The following is a 27,956-nucleotide window of genomic DNA, read 5'->3' on the forward strand; positions in this document are numbered from 1 at the left end:
CTGAACGATGACCTGTGAACCAGGAGATCACGGTTCAATTCCTACAAGGCACATGCCCAGGTTGTGAACTCCATCCCCAGTAGGGGGCAATGCAGGAGACAGCCAATCAACAATTCTCTTTCATTATTGATGTATTTCTCTTTGTCTCCCTCTCCCTTTCTCTCTGAATTCAATAAAAATATATTTTAAAAAATCTCGTGGTTTTCTCCCTTTGCCCTGGGTGGCCCGATTGTGTTTCTAGTACATGGACAGGTCGGTCCTCCCCCCCCCCCCACTCCCCTCTGGTGCCTGGCCTTCCCCTTGGGGGGGGGGCATTTCTGAGGGGAGAGGACCAGGCACAGGGGTGGTCGAGGGACAGAGGGGGGGCCTGTGGTGCCTGGGCTGGACCACAGGAGCCTGGCAAGCCCTCCTTCCCCGGTGAAGGATTTTTTTGCTGAAAGGGCCGAGGAAATGTAGATGGGTGTCAGCCCCGGAGGCTGCAGCTCCCATCATGGGATCTGGGAGATCAAAACTGTGCAGACAGCAGAGGTGGACGGATGGCGGGCGTCCAGGCCCGATACCTCAGCCGTCCTCAGATCCGGACTTGGAAGGTGCTGAGGAACTTGGGTGCCTTGGCGATCATGACCTCAAAGTCGGAGTAGCCCAGCTTGCCGTCGCCGTCCGGGTCGGTCTCCTCGATGACCTTGTTGCACACCAGCACCGTCCTGTCCTCCAGCTCCGGCTTGGTCAGCAGGGCCAGCGTCATCTCCTGGTCCTCCTTGCAGATGAAGTTGTCCGTGTTGAAGTCTAGATCGTGAAGGTGTCGTTGGCCTTGAGGTTGTGGGGCATGGACTCCCAGAGCGCGGACATGATGTCCGCGAAGTCGTCGAAGGCAAGGTTGCCCTCACCGTCCTCCGAGAAGAACTCCATGATCCGCTCCTCGAATGGGTTCTCCCGGAGCTCTGGCATCTGGACGATGGGGCTCTTCCTGTAGTCCATGGGGACCAGCTTGGGGTCCAGCTGGTAGGACCGCGCGTGCAGCTCGAGGATGTCTTTCTTATGGAAGGAGGTGCAGTCCTGGTAGTTGTCCAGCTGCTCCTCCGTGAAGATGGTCTGCTAGTTCCCCATGGTGCGCGGCCACCTCGCCCCGCTCCTGGCACATCCCGCTGGCAGTCTCCTGGAGGGGCGTGGCTGCCAGAAAATATTTTTGTTGTTGTTCTGAAAATAGGGGATTGCTACCCTGGTTCTAGACTATTGTTCTTTTGTACTATTTTTTTTAAGAAATAAGCAAAGAAAAGGGCGGATAACCATTTGGAATAATAGAACTTCAAGCAGCTTTATACAGCTCTTTCAATTTCATGCTGTAACTCATTTCCTTCCAGGTCCCTCGTGATTATAATTCAAGAACGTGTCTTGTTTTGCCTTCTCTGTGTTTTCATATTTTGGGGTGTAACTGAATTATCATTAGAATGCTTTTCTGAAGTCATACCCAATTGTCCTTTTTGTTTGTTTGTTCAAAATGAAACAGGGCATCAAGTATGGAATTAGATTAATGGGGTAAATATTGTGAATCATACACTCTCTCTAATCCGATGCTCTTTCTTTTTTTGACCCCGTTTTGTTTTCTGTCGGTCTGTCTCCCTTCATGTAGGCTTTTCAGCCCAGTGCCAAGCTGTTGGAGCGAGGGAGCAAAGGTAAAGAATGACGTAATGCACCGGCTGCCCCAAAGCATCTTTTGTTGTGGGATGGTTATTCCAGTCATCTCTTTATGAATCAAATGTGAGGGGCTGCTTTGTGGACGGAATCCTTTGCAAGAGCACATCAACGGGGAAGAGAAAGAGACATTCACTTGGAGGGCTTTTGCTGAAAATGGGTTTAACTCTCCTTTTGCCAGTTACCACCAGCCTGACCTCATACATGTTAGTACAATGGAGTGGCTGAGCCTTTGAGCACACCACCATTACATCACCGTGGCAAATTAAAGGAGGAGGTGGGAAAAGAGGACTTGCTGTTGCCATGGCCCATGAGATGACTGGGACTCAAATTGTTACTGAGAGCTTGGTGGCTCTGCTGGAAAGTGGAACGGAAAAAGTGCTGCTAATTGATAGCCGGCCATTTGTGGAATACAATACATCCCACATTTTGGAAGCCATTAATATCAACTGTTCCAAGCTTATGAAGCGAAGGTTGCAACAGGACAAAGTGTTAATTACAGAACTCATCCAGCATTCAGCAAAACATAAGGTAAATGCTTTCTTCTTTTCTTTTTTAGAATAAATGGGCACACTGAATGGGGAAAATTTTTAAACAAAGCCTCACTTTAAGGGGAGAAAATAATTTAAGGAAGTTTGATGCCTCAATAAATTTATTAACCAAACTGTTACATTTAAGAATACTTCTAAACTAAACAGAGAGGTTAACTTGTTTTAATTTGGTCAGGGGCTGCTTTTCCATTAATGACTTGTTAAAATTGTTTTTTTTTTTAAATTAAACACTAATACAAAGTTATAGTTAATATTAATTATTGGTAATTATGTATTAACGTAATAGTGTATGTATAAGGCATTAATATATTATTTGATATTACGTACAGATTTATTGAAAGGTAATCATTCTTTTCAATTGGCTTGGAAAGACAGAAAAAATATATTAGAAAGTGCTTTTGATTTATGGGAAAGTAAGGTAACATTTGTCAAGACGTAAGCATATTATCCTCAAGGAGTTATTCCTAGTGTCCAAAATGTCATCTTTGTGATAGATAAGGCTATTTCTTTTCTTTAGGAATCAAAGTGAGTTCATGTTTTAATTTTATTAAACTGATTTTTTTGTTATATAGAAACAATTTTTAAATGATTTTTATTTCAAGGACTGTTATCCTTTACCCTTTTAGAGTGTTAAGGATTTAAAGCCAAGTAGTTTTTAGCACATCTACACAGAAATAGCATCAAGTTGCCTGTAAAAGTTGATTTTTACAAGCATTTAAACCATATACCTGTTGTATGCTAGGTTTATCCAGTAAGTTGACTGTATCTCGTTTTTTTTTTCTTTTCCCCTCAGATTTTTAATTGAAAACAGGAAACACTCATTTGCTTCAGCACCAGCAGTTTTTGGGATTATTTTTCTCCATGTCCTTCCTAACAGTCTCACACATTTGCATTTTAGGTCGACATTGATTGCAGTCAGAAGGTTGTAGTTTATGATCAGAGCTCCCAAGATGTTGCCTCTCTATCTTCAGACTGTTTTCTCACCGTACTTCTGGGTAAACTGGAGAAGTGCTTCAGCTCCGTCCACCTGCTTGCAGGTAAGGCCTGAGGTAGAAATGAAAGGACTCGGAATCTCATTGAACTCTGAGTAAGCATTGCTTCACAGCGAGCTCAAAGTACAGTGGATCGTCACCACTTAGAAGTTATAGTGGCCAATGATTTGTTTTATTGCTGTAACTATTCTATTGCTCAAATACTGTCATCCTTACACAGTGGCCAGTGAATTTTTGACTTAGTTCAAATGCCCCTTCACTTGGTATTTATTAACTAGAAGTGCCCCATAGATAGCTCTGTGTGCCACATAGATCGCTCAACACCAGCTGCTTTCCACGATCTAGGAACAGCAGGTGCTCTACATCTCAGCTCCTGCTCTGGTGTTAGTTGCCGTCTCCTATGGCAAGAACCAGATCAGTATTCTGGTGTCAAACTCTTATTAAACATTTATAGTTGAAGTGGACTCTAGCGATCAGATCACAATTCTTGGACATTGTGAACAAAGAGGAAGGGAGAGGATGTATGTAGACTACTTATTCTGATAATTAAGGGAAATATTTTAAAACATATTTACTTGTTTTGTTTTTACAACTGAGAGGAAATCTTGCAAATGGTAGGCAACCAGACGATTTTTACAAAGTACATGGGAAGACTAAATATTTTATATGTTCCCCAAAGGAAAAGTGGTGTGGGAGTTCTGTCTTGTTGAATTCCAAAGCAGAATGTTCATCCTTTGCTTCCCCTGATAAAGCCCTTTCACACACTGGATCACAGAGCTGGGACTACAGTGTGACAATGCACAGTAACCTTTAACTCAAAGCTGTTGTGTCTGGCAGATTCTACCACAGTGATAGGCAAGAGTGCTTTTAAAAATACCTTGATCTAAAAACACAAGGTATTGATACTATCCTTTTCACACCTTTAGTCTTTTGTTGCAAGGAGGGTGGAGTGAACTTGATGTTATTGGCAATTTGTTGTTAGAAGTATAAACATTTCAGTTTTAAGAGAGTAAGATTAATCAGTTGTTGGTGTGTGAACACTGTTAAACTCTGTGCAGGTTTAGATAAGATTTCTTTGTCTCCAGTTCTCTGTTGGCCTTTGCTTCAGTTCCCAAAGAACAGGGCAGTTTCTTGTCTCTTTCAGATCAGCTATTGCCACACCTTTTGTTTATGCTATGATTCTGTCTGATCTCTCCCTTGTATTCTTCAGTGAAGCCAGTTTTTCTTAGAATATAGTTTTCAGAATTTTGTAACTCGGAATTATAGTATTAGGTTTTGGCTCTGGTTGATAGGCACCTTCTTTTCTTGGGAGTAAATACGACAACTGTTAGTAGAGTTCCACCAAACTAGGTTGGTGAGTCTGGGAACTCATTTCATGTTCTTGTGGCCACGGTGAGGGACTTTGCATTGGAATCTTGTTAATGGGACCAGTGAGACTGGATTCCCAAGCCTAGGCCTCAGACTTAGAACTCGGTTCTGCAATGAACTCTGCCTGTATTGGCCACACCTGCGGCTCTCCTCAGCCAGGGCCTTAACCCCTGCCTGAACAACTTTCCCTTTTTCTGAGCCCAGTCAGTATTCTAAACAGAATGATTAATTTGATAGTCATATTATACTACCCTGCATAAGTCTTTAATTTTTATCTTTAAATCTTATTTAATTTTATATTGTTACTAGAGGCCTCGTGCACGAATTTATCACGGGTGGGGTCCCTCAGCCTGACCTTCGATTGGGGGTGATCAGGGCCATCTCGCCCAATCCCAATTGGGGCTGGCTGGCCAGGGGGAGGGACTGTAGGAGGTTGGCCAGCCGTGGGAGGTTGGCTGTGGGAGTGCACTGATAACCAGGGACAGCTCCTGCATTGAGCATCTGCCCCCTGGTGGTCAGTGTACATGATAGCTACCGGCCAGTCATCGGTTGTCTGGTCATAATGGTCCCTTAGGCTTTTATATATATATATATAGATGTATCTTTTTTATTTGTTAGCTTAACTCCCCACTGGATTCTCTTTCAGTTGAGGACTATGTCTTGTTTATCTTGAGCTCCCCACAAGTTCTAGCACTTTAAAAAAAAAGAGTTTTGATATATATATATATATATATATATATATATATATATATATATATATAGATTGATTAACTTAAGAAAGAAAGGAAGAGGGAGAGAGAGATAGAAACATCAATGATGAGAGAGAATCATTGATTGGCTGCCTTCTGCACTCCCCCTACTGGGAATCAAGCCTGCAACCCGGCATGTGCCCTTGATCGGAATCTAACTAGGGACCCTTTAGTCTGTAGGCTGACACTCTATCCACTAAGCACTACTTAAGTTTAAAAACCTTTTTAAATTGATTTGAGAGAAATAGAAAGAAACATTGATTTGTTACTCTACTTGTTTATGCATTCATTGGTTGATTTTTTAAAAATATATATTTTATTGATTTTTTACAGAGAAGAAAGGAGAGAGAGAGAGAGCTAGAAACGTTGATGAGAGAAAAACATCAATCAGCTGCCTCTTGCACAACCCCTACAGGGGATGTGCCCACAACCAATGTACATGCCCTTGACTGGAATCGAACCTGGGACCTTTCAGTCCACAGACCGACGCTCTACCACTGAGCCAAACTGGTTTCGGCCATTGGTTGATTCTTGTATGTGCCCTGACTGGGGATCTGACCTGCAACTTTGGTGCATTGGGATGACGCTCTAACCAACCGAGCTTCCTGATCATGGCACTTCTTAAACTTTCAATAAATATTTCATATATAAATAGAGGCCTGGTGCAAAAATTTGTGTACCAGTGGGGTTGCTTGGCCTGGCTTGCGGGAAACCGGCTCTCAGACATCCCCTGAGGGGTCCTGGATTGCGAGAGAGTGCAGGCCAGGCTGAAGGACCCTACCAGTGCACAGTTGGGGCCGGGGAGGGACGTGGGAGGTTGGCCAGCCCAGGAGGGACCGCAGGAGGGCTCCAGGATGTGTCCTGCCCATATCACTCAGTCCCAATTAGCCAAACCCCAGTAGCAAGCTAAGCTACCAGTTGGCACTTTTGCCCTCTGGTGGTCGGTCAGTGCATGTCATAGCAAGTGGTTGGGCTGCCTTAGCATATCATAAGCATATTATGCTTTGATTGGTTGAATGGACACTTAGCACATTAAGCTTTTAATAGGATCAGCTTGCATATAGGTTTATACTATTTATATTTCATATGATTCGTTTTATTAGTTTAGAATATAAATTATTATATTAAATAGTAATGAAACTAAAAGTGGAGCAAAACTTGAGAATGTATTGAAATAATTTCCAAAGTGTATTATTCAGATAGAGCAGGCATATTGCTGCTATGGGAAAAGTATCTGATATGAAAATGTTTCCATTTGTGTATGTAGATTTAAACATGATTTTAAGATTTAATAAAAATACTCTTGCAATTAAACAGTGCTAATTTAGGTGATCCTTAAATACTGAACTTTAGTGAGAGCTAACAGCTCTAAAACCTCACGCTACTCATAGGGAAATACAAGTTCTTGAATCCACTGAATTGAGAATGGTCTAAATAAATTTATATACGTAAATGTCAACTGATTTTTCTGTTTAGCCATAAGTCTCCCACTTTTCCACTTAAAAATTTCAAAGTCAGTTATTAAATAAACACAGTTAAAGATGTACATCCTCTCACAGCCATCTTTAAAAATAAGACTTAAGAATTCAAATCAATAAAATGACAGAAAACTAGTTTCATTTAAAAATAATTTTAGTTCTTGTCCTTTACTTATTTATAATATATCACTCTATTCTACTTGCCTTTGTTCTATTTCTAAGGGTACCAAGTTGAAAGTAAAAATAGAAGAAAAAAAATGACTGAATTTGCTAACAGAGAAAAGAATAATGAATTGGTTATTTTAGTAAAAATAAAGATCAACCTACAGATGAAAAATACTGTTCTATTATTTCTTTCTCTTTTCTTACTGTTATAACTCTGAGTAAAAGCAGAAGGGACCCACCCACAGCAGTTTTTTTTTTTTTTTAAATTCTACAGTACTTATTTCTATCCTGTGACGAGGCACAGGATAACCCTACAGCAAAAAACCAGAAATGAATCACAGACTTCAGCCCTTTCATTTACAAACGAGGAAAATAACAGAGCCCTTGGGCGACTCTCCCCAGCCCTCCCTGTCCTCACTGTGAGCCCAAGGCCCATATCCGCAGTAATTCCAGGGTCTTCTGGAATGCATCAGGAGCCGACTGGGGACCCGTGTGCCCATTTCAGACCAGGCTTGTCCTGAAAGGCTCTTTTTGTGGTAGCTCTCTCTCAGCCTCTGTGGATTCCGAGTCATATTCTTCACATTTTATGTAATGAGCAATATATAAAAATATTCTGTATACAGAAATTTTTAAAGCATTAAGTTATTTTAGCCAGAGGGGATCACCAAGTGAAAGTCTGCATACTCTGTTCTATGCTGAAGTATAGCTCTGAATCATGATAGAAGATGCCATTTATTAAGCACTTACTATTAGGTACAGTGCTAGGTACAACGCTAAGGGCTTTTATAAACATTCCATCTCTGAACACAGCTACAGTCTTAGATTAATGTTTGCTGTGGTTAAAGGTCAAATACACATTTATTTGTTTTGAGTTAGATTTGCTAGGGAAGTTAGAGCTAGGAGTGAATACATTTTTATTAAATGTGAGCTAGGAGTGAATAAAAATGTAGGAGTGAATAAGAGAGTATTCACTCCTAGCTCTAAATTTTCTATTTAACAGGGATCTGGAGTCAGTCAGCAGTTCTAGCTTTGCTTTAATGGAATAAATTGCTATTCTTCCTATTGGGCATACTGTAGAGCCTGATGGTTCTGGTTATAGATTTTGCAGTATGTGCTATTGTTACCATCGGCTCTGTTGTCTGGTGTGGCATTTCTTCTGTCCCTTCGTCTATGGAAGGGAAATTCTCAGTCATCCCATTTCAAATCCTGGTGGTAAAGGAGAGGGATATTAATGGAATTCAGTAAAAGTACTGCAGTTATTCAGGAATTGGCAGTTCTCCTGTTTAAAAAGCCAGTGACTGAGACTCACTGTGAACGGACTAAAAACAGGTGCTGTTTTGCCTACTGGTTGCCGTGTATTTGCTGGCTCTGCTCTGAGCTTCCGTTTGCATGAGGTTATCCAAATTGGATCATCTTTTCTCCAATTGCTACCTGCCAGTGTGTGGTAAGCCAGTTTATGTCATTTCCCAGCTACCAGTGGCTGACATAATGCCTGAGGCTGTGTCTTTTTAAAAAATGGACTGCAGACCAGACTAAAGATAGTTCCTCAGTTCCTCATCCTGCTATTTTACACAAGGCAAACAAAAGCACCCTCGATGACAGTGGTGACATCAGTCTTCCCTTGCCCCGGTCGTGTTAGTGTCATCGTGTGCTCTGGAGCCACGCCAGGTCCAGACTTTTTCATTCAGCCTCTCAGCATTTGATGGGCACTCGTGTGGTTGGGCTGGGCTCTGGGGGGTGGGATACCAGAAATGCAGAAGGCTTGCCTCTGTTTGGGGCACCTAGCGGTTAATTTGGGGAAACACACCTATGTGGGTGAAACAGAGAAGCATGTGATCCTGTGCTAAACTGTTTATGTAGCGATAAGAGATGACTCCACGTAGTCTGTGCAAGTTGGGGAAGATTTGATTATGGCAGTGAAATTTTAATTGAACCTTGAAAGATGAGTGAGATTTGGGTGGGCAAGGTCCTTGACAGTTTAGCTGAGGGGGGAAACATGATTTAAAATGTCAGGAATGAACATAGATTTTATGGGGCAGCAAGAGCTAGAGTGGGATTTTTTGTGATGGGGAGAAATAGGAATTGAGAGGAAATGAAATCAAATTACGCAAGCCTTTCAAAGCAGAAGGACAGATTTGTACCTTTTTTGGTTAGCGTTGTGAGCCTTTGGGGATTGAGCTGCAACTCCTGCCACCTCTCAATCGCCACAGCTTTCTTCTGACCTCTGCTCTTCTGCTACCAACTAAGTCAAGCCAATATCATCCCTCCCTCAAATTGATTCAGGAGCCTCTTAACTGGTCTTCTCACATCTTCTGTCTTGCCATCTTTCAATCCATTACTCATACTGTAGCCAAAATTTTATTTTTATTATAAATATAAAATAAGTTTTTGTTGACTTTAGAGAGAGTGGAAAGGGGAGGGAATGAGAAACATTGATTGCATGTCCCCTCCTGGGGATCCAGCCTCCAAACCCAGGCATAGGCCCTGATCTCTCAGTGCATGTGACCTCTCAATGCATGGGATGATGCCCATCCAACTGAGCCACACAGGCCCTGGATTATTTTATATTTTAATGTAATTCTGATTATATCACTCTAGTTTAATATACATCAGTGTTCTTAGGATAAATCCTGAAATCCTTAACTGACTCACAAGGCCCTATAGAGACTGGCTCCTGCCTAACTTCATCTCATGTTGCTTTAAGCCCTCAGTTTGAGTTTGGTTTGTTTATTATAGCTCTGCAGGCCTATCTCAGTGCTCCAAGCCTGCAGCATCAGTCTCCCTGGGCCTCTCCCCACCCACCTCTGTGTGTCTTGCTGGATTCACTGAGGTTGTCAAGCCTTCCCTAGCTACCAGGAAAGTTGGTTTCCACTGTTACATACATTCCTTTGGCTACCTACCATAATTAGTTAATTATTCATCTAATTAATTGGTTAATGTGTATCCTACTAAACTGACAGTTCCAGAGAGGGCTTCTGTCTTGGTTACCACTGTCCCCTTCACCTAGCACTGTGTACAGCTCACAGTACGTGCTCATTAAATGTTTTTTTGAACTTACGTGTGAACCCTATGGACAGGTACAGTCAACTTCCGTACTATTCTATGAAGTCACCAGGGAAGTGTGCAGCTGGACAGAGAGGACTGTTGATAGAAGCCGGCTTTGGGGATTAGAAAGCTTTGAGCTTCACATAGAAGGCCTGAGAAGTGAGTTGTACGGTGACTCAGGGACAGTTTACTAGTTAGTCAATTTGATTCTTAAGAGTCATTCTCCAGAGACCAGACTCATATTTCTTTTCCCTCTTGACTCATAGCATTATCTCCTGCTTGACAGTCTCATTGTGTTGTGCCCTGGGCTGGTCACTGTGGACATATCCAGCAGCCACTTCATCCTCATCTGGGTGACCATGGAAGTGTTACTGGACTCTCTAGACTTAGGGACATCAAAGAAAAATCTTCTCTCCACCTCTCATGTACAGTTCCCTGGATGAGGCAGAACCACATGGAGGGTGTGTGCAGAAAATGTTTTCTTGCCCTGTGCTGTCTCTCTCACTCTGAGAGTCTCCTAGGGCATTGTGGTCTAGGAATAGGAAGCAGTTTCTGGGCCCCCACCCTTGCCCACATAGCTTTCGGCTTTGAATGGAATCAGGAAATCCTTTTGAACACCAAAAATATACAAGACTTATATCCATCAACAGCTATTCATTGTAACAAGGAAGGATTCAATAAACACTTATTGAATTCTAATTATGTGCCAAGCACTGTGCTAAATGCTGAGGTGATTACAAACAAAGGAGTGTGAGATGTAATTCTTATCCACATGAAATTCACAATGTATTATAGCTGGAGAAATAAGAGGTCATAGCACACACACATGTAGATAATTCACAAGACTAGGTCAGTAGTAATACTCATTGCCAGATGATTGCTATCCATTTTATACAAGTTCTAAGTTGGCAAGGCCATATCTAGATACACTCACTGGTCAGGGAAGATTTTTTAAAATATTTTTTATTGATTTCAGAGAGGAAAGGAGAAGGCAGAGTTGTGGGGGTTGGGGAGAGGAGTGAGGGGAAGAGAAACATTAATGATGAGAGAAAATCATTGAGCTGCTGGGGATTGATCCTGCAACCTGGGCATGTACTCTGACCAAGAATCAAACCATGACCTCATAGGTCGATGCTCAACTATGCCGGCCAGGCAGGGAATTTTTTTTTTTTTTTAATGCAACAGATAGAATTGGAAGTATCTTAAAGCAACTCACATAGTAAGGAAGATTATATTGTGAAACTTATTTCAGTGGTGAGTGTATGTAAGTATTCAGAAGGTTTTAACAAAAAAATGTATTGGTCAGAGTAAAAATGAAATATACTGCTATAGGAGATGTGTGACTTGTGCTTGCCTGTGCTTTGGAAGGAAATATAAAATTGATTGGAAAGCCTGAATTGCCGAAGGCAAAGGAAAATTAGGTTGGACAATACATTGGGAAAAGATTATGAATGGTTTTGAATGTCTGGCTAAGAATTTTGGACTTTATTCTATATGGGAGCAGAGAATACATCAAAACTTTATTTTAGGATTCTTAATCTGGCAGCAGAGTAGAAACAGGACAAGTGGCTCAGAGGGAGCTACTACTGAATTTACCTAAGAATGAGGTGCAAAGATGGAGGACTAGAGTGGTAGCAGGAAAATGCAAAGGAAGGGACAGATAGAAGAGACTGGGAGAATAATGGCACTGACATGGAAGGGAGTCAGAATGAAAGAGAAGGAGATATGGCTTTGTATTTATTTTAAAAGCGCCAATAATTCTCGGAATGAACATGACCAAAGGAGGCCAAAAATATTAGACACGAAGTCCCAAAATACAGACTTGGAAATCTTTGATTTTTCAGGTGAAAATGAGCTAATGTGATCTCCTTAATAACCTTCCCCTTCCATGCTGAAGCCTTTTAAATCCTTCCTTCTCGGGAAGTCTTGGGGTTTTCTTTGCTTGGCTATTATCTTGTATGCTTAAGGTCACCAGAGAAAACCAGTCAGTGAATTTGGTTTACCTACTTATTATTTTTTAAAAATATATATTTTATTGATTTTACACAGAGAGGAATTGAGAGGGATAGAGCGTTAGAAACATCAATGAGAGAGATACATCGACCAGCTGCCTCTTGCACACCCCCTACTGGGGATGTGCCTGCAACCAAGGTACGTGCCCTTGACCGGAATCGAACCCGGGACCTTTCAGTCCGCAGACTGACACTCTATCCACTGAGCCAAACCGGTTTCGGCTGGTTCACCTACTTATTGATTTATTCAGCCAAGTGGTAGATTCTGGCCATATTCCTATTCCTTTTGGTTGGTTATTTTGGTTGCATTTTTAGATCAATCTTTGTTGGAGGGCATTTATTAAAAGTTGTGTGTGTGTGTGTTTTTAAAGAGGAGGAATTTCTGGACATAGTTATATATTGCCAATTTGAAATGCCAGTAAAATAGTAAAAATATCACTACATCTTCTGAGAACTTTACTAAATGACATTTTTGGATTTTGCCAATTGAATTAATCTAGATAATGTTATCTTGAGGAAAAATAAGACCTAGATATTATGAATTACAAGAAATTATAAGTTGTATTATTTTAGTATTTAGTGATTGTTTTACAATAGTACTTTGAAAATTTTGATTCATTTGTTATATAGTATATGTGATAATTGTGTTAATTCAAAATTAGATTAGATAGAATTTCTCATTCCCCAGGTGAGAGTTGTATAATTATTTATGGGATACCTTTTGGGAGATAGAGGCTACTTATTAGACTTTCTGGAGGGTCTCTACAGAAATGCATATCTGTTCACTTTCCTCTCGAGTGGATAGAATGGTTGGGATGAGTTTAAAACTAATGGTTTATGTCATTTGGGATTTTTCTCTTCAGGGCTGTTTATTGCTTCAGGCCTGCTCAGTGGAGAGTTGAGTAGATAGAACACAAATGGAGTGTTGCTGATGTTATTGAGAAAAGCAGGCCATCTCTCTACCCTTTTTGAAATTGTTGCTCAAACCCATGTGGCCTGGCTTATCCAGACCAATCTATCTGCATTGAAATATTACAGTGAGATATTTTTGTTTGATTTCTTTGGGGGTATAAAATTATGTTGCCTTTATTTTTGTTTTCAATTTATTTAACTAGTTTCAGCCCTTCATGTATACAGTCTGTGGGCCCTGGAAGAATTGTAATCATACTTTAGTCTGTTTTTAAGTAGCTAGAGGACAAAGTTGCCTGAATCAGTCACTTCAAAATAAAGCAGAAAGTAATTACTCTTAATAACAATTACAACACTTTATTGTGAAATGTGCATTTCAGCATTTCATTTTTTAATATTAGGGTTGACTCCTTTGACAGTAGCAAAGCAGCAGATTTTTATTTTCGGTATGGAGAGAACTATACATACTGTTCTCTACATGTGCAGTGTGTACTCCACTTAATTCCTCCAGACATTCTAGAATCAGTAAATGAATGGGTTATATTTATGGCACAAAAAGGGGTCTTTGTTTTTTAAAGGGTTAAATGACAGGAGAGCTGTATTTAAAAATTATGAAACTATATAAATTATGTGAACATTAATATACAGAGATAAATTTGCATGTGACTTTTTAGAAAAATGTTTTTCATAATGTAGAGCTTTGTTGTAAATACTATTTTTGTATAGAGCCGTGGAATCCATTCACAAAATGGGAGTGAGTTGCCTTTATTCTTCCTTCCCACTTTGGGCAGCTCTGGTACCTATTTGCTTACATGGAGAAGTTGTTTCTCCCTGCAGGGAACCAACGCTAAAGGAATGGAATCAACTTTTATCTATAAAGGATAGAGGCCCATCACTAAGTTGTAGTAAAGTACTACTTTTGCTTATTATGTAAATACTCTTTCATTTTAAGAAGAACATTGTGATTTATAGCTGATTGCAAGGGTCAGAGGGAAGAGAAAATAATGACTAATTGGAATTGTTTAGTAGAGTTGTGATATGTATTTTATTTTACTTGGCAGGTTTTTTCCCTCTGAAAATTGAATGGTGCTCACATTGGCTTTCACAAAAAAAATGGTATTTATGATTGGAATTGTGAAGGTGGTGCACTTAAGGGAAGGAGGTTTTTTTGTTGTTGTTAAATCAGAGTGATTGATAAATTATGAATGCCTTAAAACTATATGAAATATTTTCTCTGTCCAAAGTTTTTACATGTTTTTATGTATAAACTTGTATGATATTGGTTGGATTTGTGGAAGACTAACAAACAGAAATATGGGCCTAGCCATGGTGGGTCAGCGGTTGAGTGTCCATCTATGAACCAGGAGGTCATAGGGTACTTGCCCAAGTTGCAGTCTCAATCCCCAGGAGGGGGCATGTAGGAGGCAGTCAGTCAATGATTCTTTCTCATCATTGATGTTTCTATCACTCTCTCCATCTCCCTTCCTCTGGAGATGGAGAGAGTGACAGAAACACACACACACACACACACACACACACACACATTCATACGCACACATACTAGTAGCTCATCGCGTGATATCGTACACAGTAAGCCACACAGGAGCCAGGAGGGATCCGCGCTGATTCCACAGGAGGTGGGAGGGACCTGAGCTGCTTCCGTAGGAGACAGGCCCGCTGTCTCCTCTCTGGGCCTGCACTTGGCCATGGAGGTTGTGGGCCGGCTCCCTTGTCCCCAGAGGCCCTCTGTTGCTGTGGTGATGAAGCAAGCATTCCGCCAGGCCGCTCACGCTGCCCGATCTCAGTGGCAGCCCCCCCCCCCCGGGAATGGGGGACTCCGGCAAGGCTGAGGAGATTGGGTGCCACCATCTTGTGGCTATGGGCGCCACCATCTTTGTGAAAGAGTGGCAGTTAATTTGCATTTACCCTCTTATTAGATATGATACGTCCTATCTAATAAGAGAGTATAATAATATGCAAATTGACTGTCACTCCAACATACAATATGGCTGCCCCCATGTGGACACAAGATGGCCACCACAAAATGACCACCAGGGGAGGGCAGTTGGGAGGAACCAGGCTTGCAAGGGATGGGGTGACCAGGCCAGCAGAGGAAGGAAGTTGGGGGTGACTGGGCCTGCAGGGAAGGGCAGTTGGGACAATCAGGCTGGCAGGGGAGTTGTTAGGAGGTGATCAGGCTGGCAGGCAGAAGTGGTTAGGGGCAATCAGGAAGACAGGCAGGCAGGCGAGCAGTTGAGAGACAGCAGTCCTGAGTTGTGAGAGGGATGTCTGACGGGCAGTTGGACATCCCTTGAGGGGTCCCAGATTGGAGAGGGTGCAGGCGGGCTGAGGGACACACACCCTGTGCATGAATTTCATGCATTGGGCCTCTCTAGAGTGTGTGTGTGTGTGTATACTAAAGAAATATGGATTTAAACATTGTGGTTTGTCTGCCTGTTCATCCAGATCTGTAGAGTTTAACATGTGTGCACATCTCTGTCGGGCCCCATCCCTGTTTCTCCACAGGCCAGGGACACAATGGAGAATAGCAGCTGCAGCCATTCCTAGGTTCAGGTCTATCTTAGGGCACATTTATGGGTCATATGACTTTTTATTTTCTACATTCCCAGATGATAAACATCGTAAAATCTAGGGATAGGAACAATTTGGTAAGATTGGATGGCAAATCAAGTCCTTAAATAACTTTAAAAACTTTTAAAGCTTGTTCAAGAAGCTTATCAGTGTTTCGGTACTGCTTTTCACAGTAAACAAAGAAGGGTAATGAACTGATGTTATGTCTTCCTGTAATGTAACTCATGTGGAGTGTGTGGGAGGGCCTGGAGCTATGACAGGGGTGGATAAGGTGCCTCTTTATTGTGTCAGCCATTTGTAACAAAAAGTTTATGTAAGCGGGTTGGACTTTTCTTCTTATTAGATTTAGTTTGTAAGAGGAAGTGGACATTTTAGACATATTTCTAAACTGAGTTGCTGATGAGGCCACAGATAGTTTTTCAAGGGTTTGGGGAAACCAGGCAGTGTCTCATCTGCTGTTAATTAATGAAATGAAACTGGGGTCACTGGAGTACAACGATGAATGAAAGGTCAGTGAATGGAAAAAGCTGTCAATGAAGGAGGATGTCAGCAGAGGGGAACCTTGTCCTAGATAAAGATCAGGGAAAATGTGCCCTTTTGCCGAGGTCGAGTTTTCTGCAAGTGACTTGGAGCTGTGGTTTGGGACATTTCAAGACGGACTGAACACTAAGTGAATGCTCTGTTAAATATTTTAAGTTGTTGCAATTTGTGCTGGAGATTATTTGAAAAGATTTGTTAAAAAAAAAAAAAAAAGGGGATTCCTTTTGTTTTATAGTGTGTTTAACAATGTGCTATTGCTGTTTTGTTTGCCTTTAGGGTTCTGTTTGGAGTCCGACTACGGGTTTCTTTCTCTCATAGATTTCTGTTCTCTTAGAATTTTCTAAAGAAAATTCTAAGAGAACCTCACTTTTGAGGTCCACTGAAGTTAGAGTGATTAGGATCACTGTACTCACCAATGGGGGAGCTGGGCCTGGACTCTTGGTTCATGAATGTTGCAGAAGTGTGTCCCCTCTGAAAGTTGTCCTTAGGGAGGCCCAAAGCCATCGGGATGTAGCTACAGCTTCACCATCGAGGTGTAGCTCTTACACCCACCAGAGACTCAGTGTATGTATCAGCTCTCTCTTGTGAAGTGCACTTACGTCTCTGGTGTTTCTGGTCATGTCAGACCTCCTCCTCCTTTCCTCTGTCATTGGAACTTTTCAACCATACAGCTTTGGGGAGGCAAGTTCTTCCATCTGTCTGAGAGAGGCCCAGGCCATTTTTAGCCTGGTATTGAGACCTGGCAGGGCACGGCGTGTGAGGGGAGGCCTCTGTGGATGTCAGCAAGACTGTCCCACACCCAAGAAAGGGCTGATCCATAGTATTTAGAGAACAATATAGCATAGCGATCAAGGGTACAGTCTCGAGCCAGACGGCTGGGGCTCGTGTCCTAGCTCTGCCAGCTAATATCTGCCGTCTTTCTGAACCTTTTTTTAAAATCCGTGAAAGGGGCATAATAATAGCACCTACCTTGTAGGGAAGTTGTAAAGATTGAATAAATACTTGTAAAGTGCTTAGAGCAATGCTTGTCACATAGTTAATGTCCGGTAATTCTCTGGTTACTTACATTAGTTATAAGTATGATTACTTACACATTTAAAATGGAATCCAAGCCAAGTTTCCTTGGATTGTCTGTTTTCTCTTTTCTCTGAGACCATTTATTAGAATATTATCTTGCTGGATTTAAATGAGAGATCATCCCATGAACTGTTAGGATCCAGAACAGGAAAAAACCCCCCACAAAACTGTTCTTTAGAGAAACACCAGAACCACAGAAGTTAATAGAAGTTAAAATTTAAACTCCTACAGTTAAGTTATAATCAAAACTGGAGGCCTGCTGCACGAATTCATGCATGGGTGGGGTCACTCGACTTGGCCCATGATCGGGATGATCAGTGCCATCTCGCTGTGGGGAGGGGCTGCGGGAGGTTGGCTGTGAGAGCACACTGACCACTAGGGGGCCGCTCCTGCATTGAACGTCTGCCCCCTGATGGTCATTGTGCATGATAGCTACTGGTTAACCGGTTGTTCAGTCGTTTGGGCTTTTATATATATAAATAGTGCATGTCAATTATTTTGCTGGGTAGGTGTAAGCTAGGTGAAGAATGATGAGACTCTAATATTTGTTATAAGTACTACTTTGGAGTGGAGAACCTCATGTATTATGCAATTATGTTGAAAAAGAATAAGATTATAAATTCTAAACAGTGACACTCATATACATGCCAACAATGGCTGGGCCCTATTTTTGAGATTGTATGCGGGCTGTACTTGCAGGTGTAGGAATTCTAATTGACTTTATTTCATAGTTGCAATGGCCCCAGGATAGTGTTTCATTAAGTGTGAGTTCCATTAATATTTATATGTATATTTTAAATATTTTATTGATTTTTTACCGAGAGGAAGGGAGAAGGATAGAGAGTCAGAAACATCGATGAGAGAGTAACATTGATCAGCTGCCTCCTGCACACCCCCCATTGGGGATGTGCCCACAACCAAAGTACATGCCCTTGACCGGAATCAAACCTGGGACCTTCCAGTCCGCAGGCCAACGCTCTATCCATTGAGCCAACCAGTTTCAGCTAATATTCTATATATTTTAGGAGGGGAGATGAGTGAGAAAATTTCATGATCAAAAAAGTTTGGGAAACTATTTGAGTTCAATAAACTAGTTTCTTTGGAGTTACTTTTTGGAGCCTTTGATATGCTAATGTGTGCTGTGACACTCCCAGGGACATGTGATATGCTGTATTTTTCTTACTTTTTGAACCAGTATCTGGTCTGTCAACTTCCTGCAGGACACCAGTGCTCTGGAGCACACTTTGGGAAATGTAACCTTAGAAGCACTGCTTTCTTTTTTCACCTTTTGTTTTTGGTGAATCCTAACAAGATGAAGCTAAACAATAAGCTGTAGACAAAAGTTGGAGGAAGGCCTCCTGGATTTGAGGCTAGATCCTAAATGAATGATCACTATCCATACTGACAATAGAGGAATATGCAAATTGACCAGGACACCATCACATAACAACCAATCAGGAAGCGGGCGGGCCGCTGCGGAGAGCTCTTAGCATGCCTGTGCTGGGGGTCCAAAGGGCATGGAGAGGAAGGGAAAGCAGATAGGCAGTTAGGGGGATCAGGCTGGCAGTGGGGAACAATGAGGCAGGGCAATCAGGTCAGGAGGGGAGAGCAGTTAGGCAATTAGGGGGATCAGGCCTGGAAGGAAGAGCAGTTAGGGGGATCAGGTCGCCAGGGGAGAGCAATTAGGGCCATCAGGCTGTCAGGGGAGCAGTTAGGGGCATAAGGCAGACAGATAGGTGAGCAGTTAGGAGCCAGTGGTTCCAGATTTCGAGAGGGATCCCAGATTGGAGAAGGTACAGGCCAGGCTGAGGGACCCCCCTCTCCGGTGCACGAATTTCATGCACCGGGCTTCTAGTATAGAAATAATCATTACTAATACCTGTGGAGTGCTTACTATGTGGCAAGCACAAAGCTATTTAGATGTATTAGCTAAGTTAATGCTCTCAACAACTCTATAAGGTAGGTAACATCATTATCCCTGCTTACAGATGAGGAGATAATAGCCAGGGGGCTTAAATAACTTGCCCAAATCAGGCAACTAGAAAGGGGTGAAGCTAGAATGTGAATTTGGGTACAAGAGCCTGTGTTCTTACTTTTTCTGCTGCACGACTGTGAGCTTATATGTGTGGTTTGTATGCTGTGTGCTTGCATGGGGTAGGGTGGTGGTGGTATTCCTGGATGAGAGAAGAGCATGAATGTGGGAAATAATGACTTCCGTGTAGCTGGAGGTCATGGGGCAAATGGTAAGAAATGAAACTGTACAGGTACGGATCCCGAGGGCCTAATCTGTCACACAAAGGAATTTGGGATTTCTGTAGTGGAGACACCTACTCTTTCCATGAGGTTACCTTAACAACTTTGGTAAGCAAACTGCTAAGAGTAAAATAGTCCAGACAGTCAGGTGAGAGGCTAGGAATGCACGCACTCTTACATTTTGCAGGAGGGCTAGTTGTCACTGACTTCTGCCATCCCAGCTAGCTGCCTTGTGGAACATAGACCCAGCGCAGACAATAGACACAATTATGCTTGAGTTGCACATAATCCTCTCCCTGTACTTCTGCAGTTTTTGAGGGCATATTTTGTATCCCTTTTAGAAGTGGACTAAATGCTAATAGAATGTGACTCAAGAAAATGGATTTATGCATCTCATAAATATTTAATGGAATTTTAAGGTCTTAAGGCTTGATCAAAGAGGTAAAAGTGGGGCTTTCCTGTCTCCTGATAACACTTAACATGCTATTTGTTTTCTAATGAAAAAGTGTTAAAATAAATGTCTTTTCTATGATCCAAATATCTTTAGTTCCTGAGTTTGAACTTAGTAATGACATTTTGGGTAGCAAGAAACTTACTGAAAAATTATCAGAATCTACGTGGTTTCTGGCTTTGGATTTGGATAGCGAAGAATACATGAAGGCCTTGTACATTCTTTCTTTTCCCAGAGGAGGTGAGAGTGCCTTCTGTGGCTAGATTTCTCTTCATTAAGAAGTTGCAAGATTGTGACTTGACGAAGGTCATGGAGCAGATCACTATAACAGGACTAGGCAAAAGGGATTCATCTGAGTCCAGGAATCTTGTCACAAGGCCCCCTGTACCCTAACTAATTAGGGTCTGTCAGCACTTCCTTATAGTGCTCAGCGAAATGAACAGGAGCCCTCAGAAATCAGTGGTAACTATGGGAACCTTGACTCAGGGAATCCCAAGGGCTTGACGTAGACTCTTTGTAAGGGTAGAGCTGAGTATGTTTCTGATACCTTTGCAATAAAAACCCTGTACAGTAGAAAGAGTTAAACTTAATTCCAGAAAGAATTTTTAACTTGATTAGTTATATTTTGAAGAAATGTAATATGGCCCCCATTCACATTTTTTATATCCCCTTTTTGTTTCTGTGAATAATTGTCTTGCCTTGGTTACTTACTACTTTTCTTAAATACTCTTTACATTGCACAAAAAGCATTTGCACGGGGATGGGGAGTGGGGAGCAAATGTTGCAGGGTATGTGCAAGTGGAGAGCGTGAGGAAGAGAAGAGGCATCCTAAGTGCCTTCGAGGCTTGCGCATCCCTGCTGTGGCCCCACAAGCTGAGACTTGGTGCTGGATTGTGTGTCAGACCTAGCAGTCAGCATGCAGACTGGAATAGGCGCGAGTTTTTCCATTTGCATCGATGGGATTTAATTTTTCTTTCTTTTCTTAAAAATTTACTTGTTTATAAATTTATAAACTTGACTATTTTACTTACATATTATGAAAGTTATAAAGCATAAGATTTGAAGTCAGAAATGACAAGATAAAAATAGAGACATTTTTTCCCCTAATATTTTCTCCTTTTTTATTTTTTATTTACAGTTTACATTCAGTATTACTTTGTATTAGTTTCAGTTGTGCAGCATTTGATTTTGTGCATGGCATAATTTTATACTGTTTATCCTTAGGTGGGTTTGCCGAGTTCTCCCGTTGTTTCCCTGGCCTCTGTGAAGGAAAGTCCACTCTCGTTCCCACCTGCATTTCTCAGCCGTGCTTACCGGTTGCCAACATTGGGCCAACCCGAATTCTTCCCAATCTTTATCTTGGCTGCCAGCGAGATGTCCTCAACAAGGTGGGTGCTTTGAAAACGTCCTTCCTTGCAGGGTTTGTTGTTAGCAGCTGGAGAAACCGCCATTGCCCGAAGCCAGACACACCTGGCTTCCAGAAGGACGTACACCCTCCTCAGGGTGACGCCTGGCGAGCGCTCACATCGTCTTTGGAGTGCTGTTCCGTTCGACGTTAACGATGGCCATAGGAAACCCAGACTGTTGTCACATTTGTTTCTTCCTCTTAGGTCAAAGAGACCTGGAATAGGACAGGATTTTTCAGAAGTTTAGCCTTTATTTTCTTAGTGTATTCATTTTTCTATTTTAATAATTGGGCACACTCAGGAATGCTAGTACTTCCTAAAGTCACATCCAGAAATGTGTGTGCTTATTGCAGCACACTAGAAAGGGACTTGGGTTGGGCTTGGGTTAGGGAAGGACATCATGGTGATCGCTGGCTGGAGGGGCAGAGGATGTGGTAAAACGGTGGCAGGGACAGGGATAAGGGTGCAGTGCAGGCTGCACTGTCTGATGCTCATTGGAGCAGTTTGGTTGAGAGAGCAGAGGGAACCGCATGGTTTCTTGCTGGAAAGGACGGGGTTGTACAGAACAAGATGTGCCCAACAGAGCAACCACGTTGTTGAGGCTGTTGTATATAATGCTGCAAGCATAACAGTAGTAGAAAATTTGTCTGTCTCCACAGCTTATGTCCTCTTAACCAGCAGTGGTAGGACACAGTGCTCTCAGTGCCCAGAAAAGTGGTTTTTCTCTAAAACCTCTGATTTACATCACCTCTAGGTGAAAAAGCAGTCAAAGATATTCATTCAGCTGTTGGCGATTTTCAAGTGCTTCTTTGCTATCTGAAGGCTGAACCTTAACATTTTCTCCCTGAGGAACTGAAAGGGTCGGGCCGCCTGTAAAAGCAGCGTCCAGATTGGCTTCATTAATTAGCCAGGGGGAAGCCAGGCTTTCCAGGAGGAAAAGCACCGTCATTGGGCAGCCAGGAGGCGTTCCGTTTCTGTGCTTTCCTTTTTTTGTTCTCACAACTCCTGCCTCTTTAAAATTTTACCTCGACACTGTTGTTACTCTATCAGCTCTGACTGTGAGATCTGCCTGTTTGAAATTTGATAGTTGGTGCTTGTACTGAGCCTTTCTGGTGAGGTCACAGTGCCTTTGAGCATGTGATGCTTATTAATTCTCTTTTAGAGATAAGCAAACTATGTCACAGAAAGCAACATTAATTTCCTAAAGTCACATGCCTCCCTAGGGCAAAATAGGAGATGCTTTATTTAAAATCTCAGATCAGAAAATAAAAGAATATAAAATTTCTGGTTAGGGACCCTGTCCACAGTTACCCCGGGGAAATGCAACCAATCAACCAGCAGGTAATTTCACAAATCATTGTGTTACAGATCATTTTCGTTATCTTTGATCCTAGATTAAACGTCACATTCCTTTTTCCACCTACCTTTTCTGGGTTTAACAAATGAGTTAGTTAACAAATATATGAGTGCCCCCAACGTGAGATCAGTTAAACTGTAGTAGAGGACAGGGCAACAGTTTCCTCATTTTCACCGGCTTCTGAATGTGTACTAAAGTAGATCCATTGAGAGGAAGTGGTCATAGGAAGTTCATGGGTGAAACAGTTGGGGCAGGGAGTATGGAATACTGTCAGAAAGCTGCTTTATTAAAATACGTGACTAAGGAGTGGTGAGAAGGAAGAATGCACTGGTAGGCTGGCTCACTCTGAAAGTGGTGCATAGAGGTTTGTATCTAACTTCCACATTCATCGCTGAGAAGAGTCTTGGTGCTGAAGGGGATTTCAGAGATCATCTAGTCATCCTCCTCCATTCGATAAATGAGGAAGTTGATATTCCACAAATGTCAAGTGAATTCCCTGTGATGAGTTTTAGAACCAGATTGGCCTCTGATCTTCCTTCTCAACTCTCTGTTTTAAACTTTCCAGGAGAAATAATATGCTTCTTGAAGTTCTCCAAAGATAAAGATTTTATAATTTTTACTAATAGTACATTTCTTTTGGTTAAAATTTAGAAAGTACCCGTAAGACCACTAATTTTATCGGTCTTTATTTATTTATTTATTTTTTTTAAGTGACATGGTTTTTTAAAAAAACATGTTGGGGAATTTTGTTGGGAGGGTTATTTATCATTTAAAATGTTGGGCTTTTTATGTGATTATGCTTAATCCTCCTAATAGCATCAGGAGGTGGTAGGTAAGCACAAACCCAAGATTTTGTGGCTAGGAAGTCATTGGCCAGTGGCAGAGGTCGAATTCAAACCCAAGCTACTCTGGCTTTAAGTCCTGTGTTTATAGAACATCAGAAGTACCCATCTTCTGGAAAATGGAACTTTCTATAATAGGCTACTACGAAGGATTGACAAATCTTAACAGTCTATTGAATCACAACTGAGATTCTCTTTCTCTGCTTTTTCCATGTATTTTATGCCAGCATTGCCCAAGAGAAATGTGATGCAAGACACATACATAACTTAAGAATTTCCAATAGCTTTATTAAAAAAGTAAAAGGAAGCAGGCAAAGTTAATTTTAAACACTTCATCACAACATATTATTTTAACATGTAATCAATATAAGCGTTACTGAAATGCTTTACATATTTTGTACTAAGTCTATAAAATCAAGCACGTATTTTACAGTTAGTTACTGCACATCTCAGTGTGGACGAGCCACGTTTCAGGTCTCAGTAGCCACATGTGGTTTGTGGCTGCCCTACTGGCCAGTGCAGGCCAGAGCTCTCAGCGTGCATTAATTTTTGCTTATGTCTCAAAGACATGGCTCTTGTATAGAAGGCCATAAGAAGTCATTGGTAGCAAAAAGAATACTTTTATTTCCCTTTCCCCCTCACAACTGTACTTTTGTTTCTTACAGTATGTTCTTTATCCTTTAGTCTTTGTACTGGAGTTGGACCAGGAATAGCTTATTGTATTGAAAGTAGTTTACTGATGCCCACTCAGCACTGAGTGGGATTTGAACAAGAATCTCTAGTGACTACGTAAAAGACAGAAGTTCTTGATCACTTCTCTCCCTTCTCCATAAAAATTTCAAATGGAGACGTTTGCTTCTCGCTTAACTACGTAAAATGTGACGGAATTTCCTATTTCCGATAGTTACCAAACCAGAGCTGTGCCCGTGGTGAGCCCTTCAGCCTCTTCACGAAGCAGCTCTGCTGTCCCCTCCTCCTGTTTTAGGCAGTGTGCTGCCAGCATTCTTTGTGCAGCTTCTGCTTTCAGTCTTCCCCATGCAAAACTGGGCTTGCTGTGCTACCTTACTGTTCTGCCCGCCACAAGGACTCCTGCTACTTTCTCTCTAGTTTTCTTACTACTATAAGGTTAAGCCAGTGGTCGGCAAACTCATTAGTCAACAGAGTGGCAAACAGTGGCTCTCGAGCCCCCCCCCCCCCCCCCCCCCCCCCCCCCCCCGGGGCTCACAAGCCGCAGTTTGCCGACCACTGGGTTAGGCAGTATCCCAGACACAGTATAGCCAGATGCTGCTTTCAGGTTTCTGTACGACCTAGGAAGACAAAGGTCATTAACATTTTTGTAAATACACAGCATTTATTCAGTGTCTACGATGTGTAACACCACAGTGTGCACATTGGTTAGATAAGACCTGTGTCCCACAGTCCTTCCACCCAGCCAGGGGGCGGCAGGCACGGAGACACAGTGACATTGAAAGTGTGGATAAAGCACTTAGCCTGTGCTGATGATCAGGAAGATTACTCTAGTGTTTGTTCCGTTTATGTTTTGGAGGGGAAAACACTGCAACCTTCAAGAGGTCCCTGGTGGCTTTATGTTATCACGATGAGGACTGACCCCTGAGCAGTGGTGACCGAAAATGGAGAGAGAGGATAAACGGTGTTGGGGGATGGTGGGCGGGGGGGGGGGGGGAGGGGAGGAGAGCGGGTGATACCCAGAGAACCTGGCACCCGCTTATTTGGATGAGGGGATTGTGAGAAAGAAGGAAAGTCAAACAATCCTGTTTTCTAGCTCAGGTGTCTGGGTGGATGTTGTTGCCACAAACCAGTTTCAGAGAGAAAACAGGAATTTGGGGCAGAGAAGGGAGAAAGATAATGTGTTGAGTGAGCTTCTGACATTTTGAGTTTGAAGGGCCTGGGGAATATCAAATAGAGATATCCAGTAGAGTTGGAAATATGGATTAGAAATTGAAGGGGAATTTAAGAATCATCAGGATGTAGAGTTGATAATTATCTTTGGAAATAGATTCAGCCTTTAAAATGAATATTTAGAGTGAGAAGACCGCCTAGAACTGTCCTAGATCTAGAACAACCAGCATGTTCAGTTTGGGAAGAAAATACTCTTGTTGTATGGACATGCATTCTAACGTCATAGCAAACTTGTGGTTTTATATTCTTTGTTCTACTTGGCTCTCCAGTAACAAATGTCGGAGCTGTAGGAGGGTTAATGGAAACGAGAATATGAAGAACTTTGTCCTCAACTTAATTGAAGAGTTGACTGTGTTAATAATATATGACTTTCAAGCATACTATTTTAAACAGCCTTTTTTTCCCCTTAAAAAAATTCTGGTTTTATCTTAAGTCTTTTTTATAAATGTCACCCGGTTTTTGGATTTTACCTATGGAATGAACTCTGACCAGTTTCTAGGAAACTAGTATTGAATGAACTTTGATTATTTCAAGGAAATTAGTAATTTTTATCCTTGGTTAAACTTTACTCTTTCAAAAGGATTGTGTTAGTATGTTATTAGTCTTTCTAATTGCTCTTTCCCTCCATAGGAGCTGATGCAACAGAATGGGATTAGTTATGTGTTAAACGCCAGCAATACCTGCCCAAAGCCTGACTTCATCCCGGAGTCTCACTTCCTGCGTGTGCCTGTGAATGATAGCTTTTGTGAGAAAATTTTGCCCTGGTTGGACAGATCTGTAGATTTCATTGGTAAGTAGCTCAAGTAATATTACTGTCTTTTGGATGATAGTCTCATGTATAGGTGTACCCCCTCCACCTACCCCCTTTTTTCCTTTAGAGAAAAGAAGCCTATTTCAGAGATTTCAAAGGTGTGAACACAACACATGACGCTGCTTATCTCATTCAGTGGCCAAGGTGACGTGTGTGCCATCTCTCCCCAAGAGACCGGCCTTCTGACATTCTAGCAAACAGCACTACCACAGTTTAGCCTGATAGGACTGTGATGGTGTATGCAAGTGTTTTAAAACCAGTTAAACTTTCAGGGCTACATTTCTTACCACTTTTTCCAAAACTGTAAAATACTGTTGGAAACTGGTGACTTTCCTCAAACTGTTTTTGCCTGGCTGTTGTATTTTTCCCTGAAAAAAAGTAAAATCTTGTGAAAACAAATCCATTATATTTGACATCTTTATGTTATAAGATTTCTATGCCTCAGTCCGGGTGCCAATAATTTTAAGAAGTATTGGATCTAGTGAGATTCCAACACACACACACACACACACACACACACACACACACTTCTTTGATATTAACAGTGACAGGATCTCATCTGTCCCATATGGTTAGTCCTGGAGCCACTCTTCCCGCCATCCCGACTCCCAGCTTGAGGTGCTGTTGTGTCATTTTGTGCTGCAGGATCAGGTCTGCAGGTGCTGTGTCTGCGGCGTGATCCTCGAGGAGAGGGGACCAGAGGAGAAGCACTGCTAGCTCTTGAACAGCACCACAGGGCTGACTCTTAATGTTCCAGATGAGGAATTTTTGTTGTCTCCTCCCCCTCCCCCAATCAAGGCACATAAATTTGAGTACTCTCTAATCCACCATTAAATATTCTGAATTGGTTATTGTAATTTTTAAAAAAGAACTTTTAAAAAGTGAAATTACGTAAATAAAGCCTCTCACTCTTTTACTTCCTCTCTGGGAGACATTTTTAAGAACTCTGGGTAATTCTGAAAGAGTCCTCTTTTTTTTCAAGATTCTAGATTGCCAAGAGTTTTTCATCTTTAGTTAGGATAAATCTGTGAAACATTTTAAAATAAATGGCTCAGCTATTTCATCTTAAAATAATCACAAACAAACCTCCCAAATTAATCCCTCCCATTGTATCGGGTCTAGTAATAATTAATGTCGTCTTTAACATTCGTTTAAAATCTTGCTTGGCGTTGACTTGTATTGACATAACCTTCAAACATGTGGTATCTATAGAACGTGTGAAGTGCAATTAACAAGTTTTGCTTGAAAAAGTTTGTGTTTGGTTTGGTTTTTGTTGCAAAACTAGGGCTAAGAAGATGGCGGATGAAGAGCATATTCGGCACTGCATGCTTTACGAGTTCCAATTAGGAAGAAAAGCAAGTGAGGCTGCAAAAAACATCTGTAGTGCTCTTGGTCAAGATGCAGTTAGCGCCAGAAAATGCCAGCATTGGTTTGAGAAATTTTGCGAGGGAAATTTTTCGTTAGATGACAAGAGTGGTCGAGGCCGTGTGTCCAATTTTGATCAAGAAGCTCTTCAAGCTCTTTTGGTGCAAAATCCTCAAATTACCCAACAAGAGCTTGCGACAACTTTAAATTGTTCACAAAAAACAATTTCCAATCAATTGCGTGCACTTGGCAAAGTCCAAAAGTTTGGAAAATGGGTTCCTCATGAGTTGACCGACAACAACCGTAATCAAAGAGTCACAATTTGCAGTTCGCTCCTCTCTCGTCAAAACCGTTTGCCGTTTTTAGAGCAAATTGTTACCG

General features: G+C 41.8%; 1 protein-coding gene and 1 pseudogene across 3 annotated transcripts in view; one reads left to right on the forward strand and one right to left on the reverse strand.

Annotated features, from left to right (window-relative positions):
- The window catches only part of DUSP16 (dual specificity phosphatase 16), a 70,055-nt gene that overhangs the window by 32,578 nt on the left and 9,521 nt on the right, over nt 1-27,956 (forward strand). For both annotated transcript variants that reach the window (XM_084877634.1, XM_084877633.1), the window contains 4 exons: nt 1,631-2,223; nt 3,142-3,280; nt 21,099-21,262; nt 26,030-26,189. In XM_084877634.1, the coding sequence (XP_084733760.1) occupies nt 1,996-2,223; nt 3,142-3,280; nt 21,099-21,262; nt 26,030-26,189 (691 nt within the window). In that variant the 5' untranslated portion in view covers nt 1,631-1,995. The remainder of the gene's footprint in view (nt 1-1,630; nt 2,224-3,141; nt 3,281-21,098; nt 21,263-26,029; nt 26,190-27,956) is intronic.
- LOC311619391 (calcium and integrin-binding family member 2-like) lies at nt 269-1,164 on the reverse strand (annotated as a pseudogene). The gene has a single exon. The product of its transcript is annotated as a calcium and integrin-binding family member 2-like (transcript).

This window comes from Pipistrellus hanaki (genome assembly GCF_964339955.1).
Source record: "Pipistrellus hanaki genome assembly, chromosome: 3".
NCBI lineage: Eukaryota > Metazoa > Chordata > Mammalia > Chiroptera > Vespertilionidae > Pipistrellus > Pipistrellus hanaki.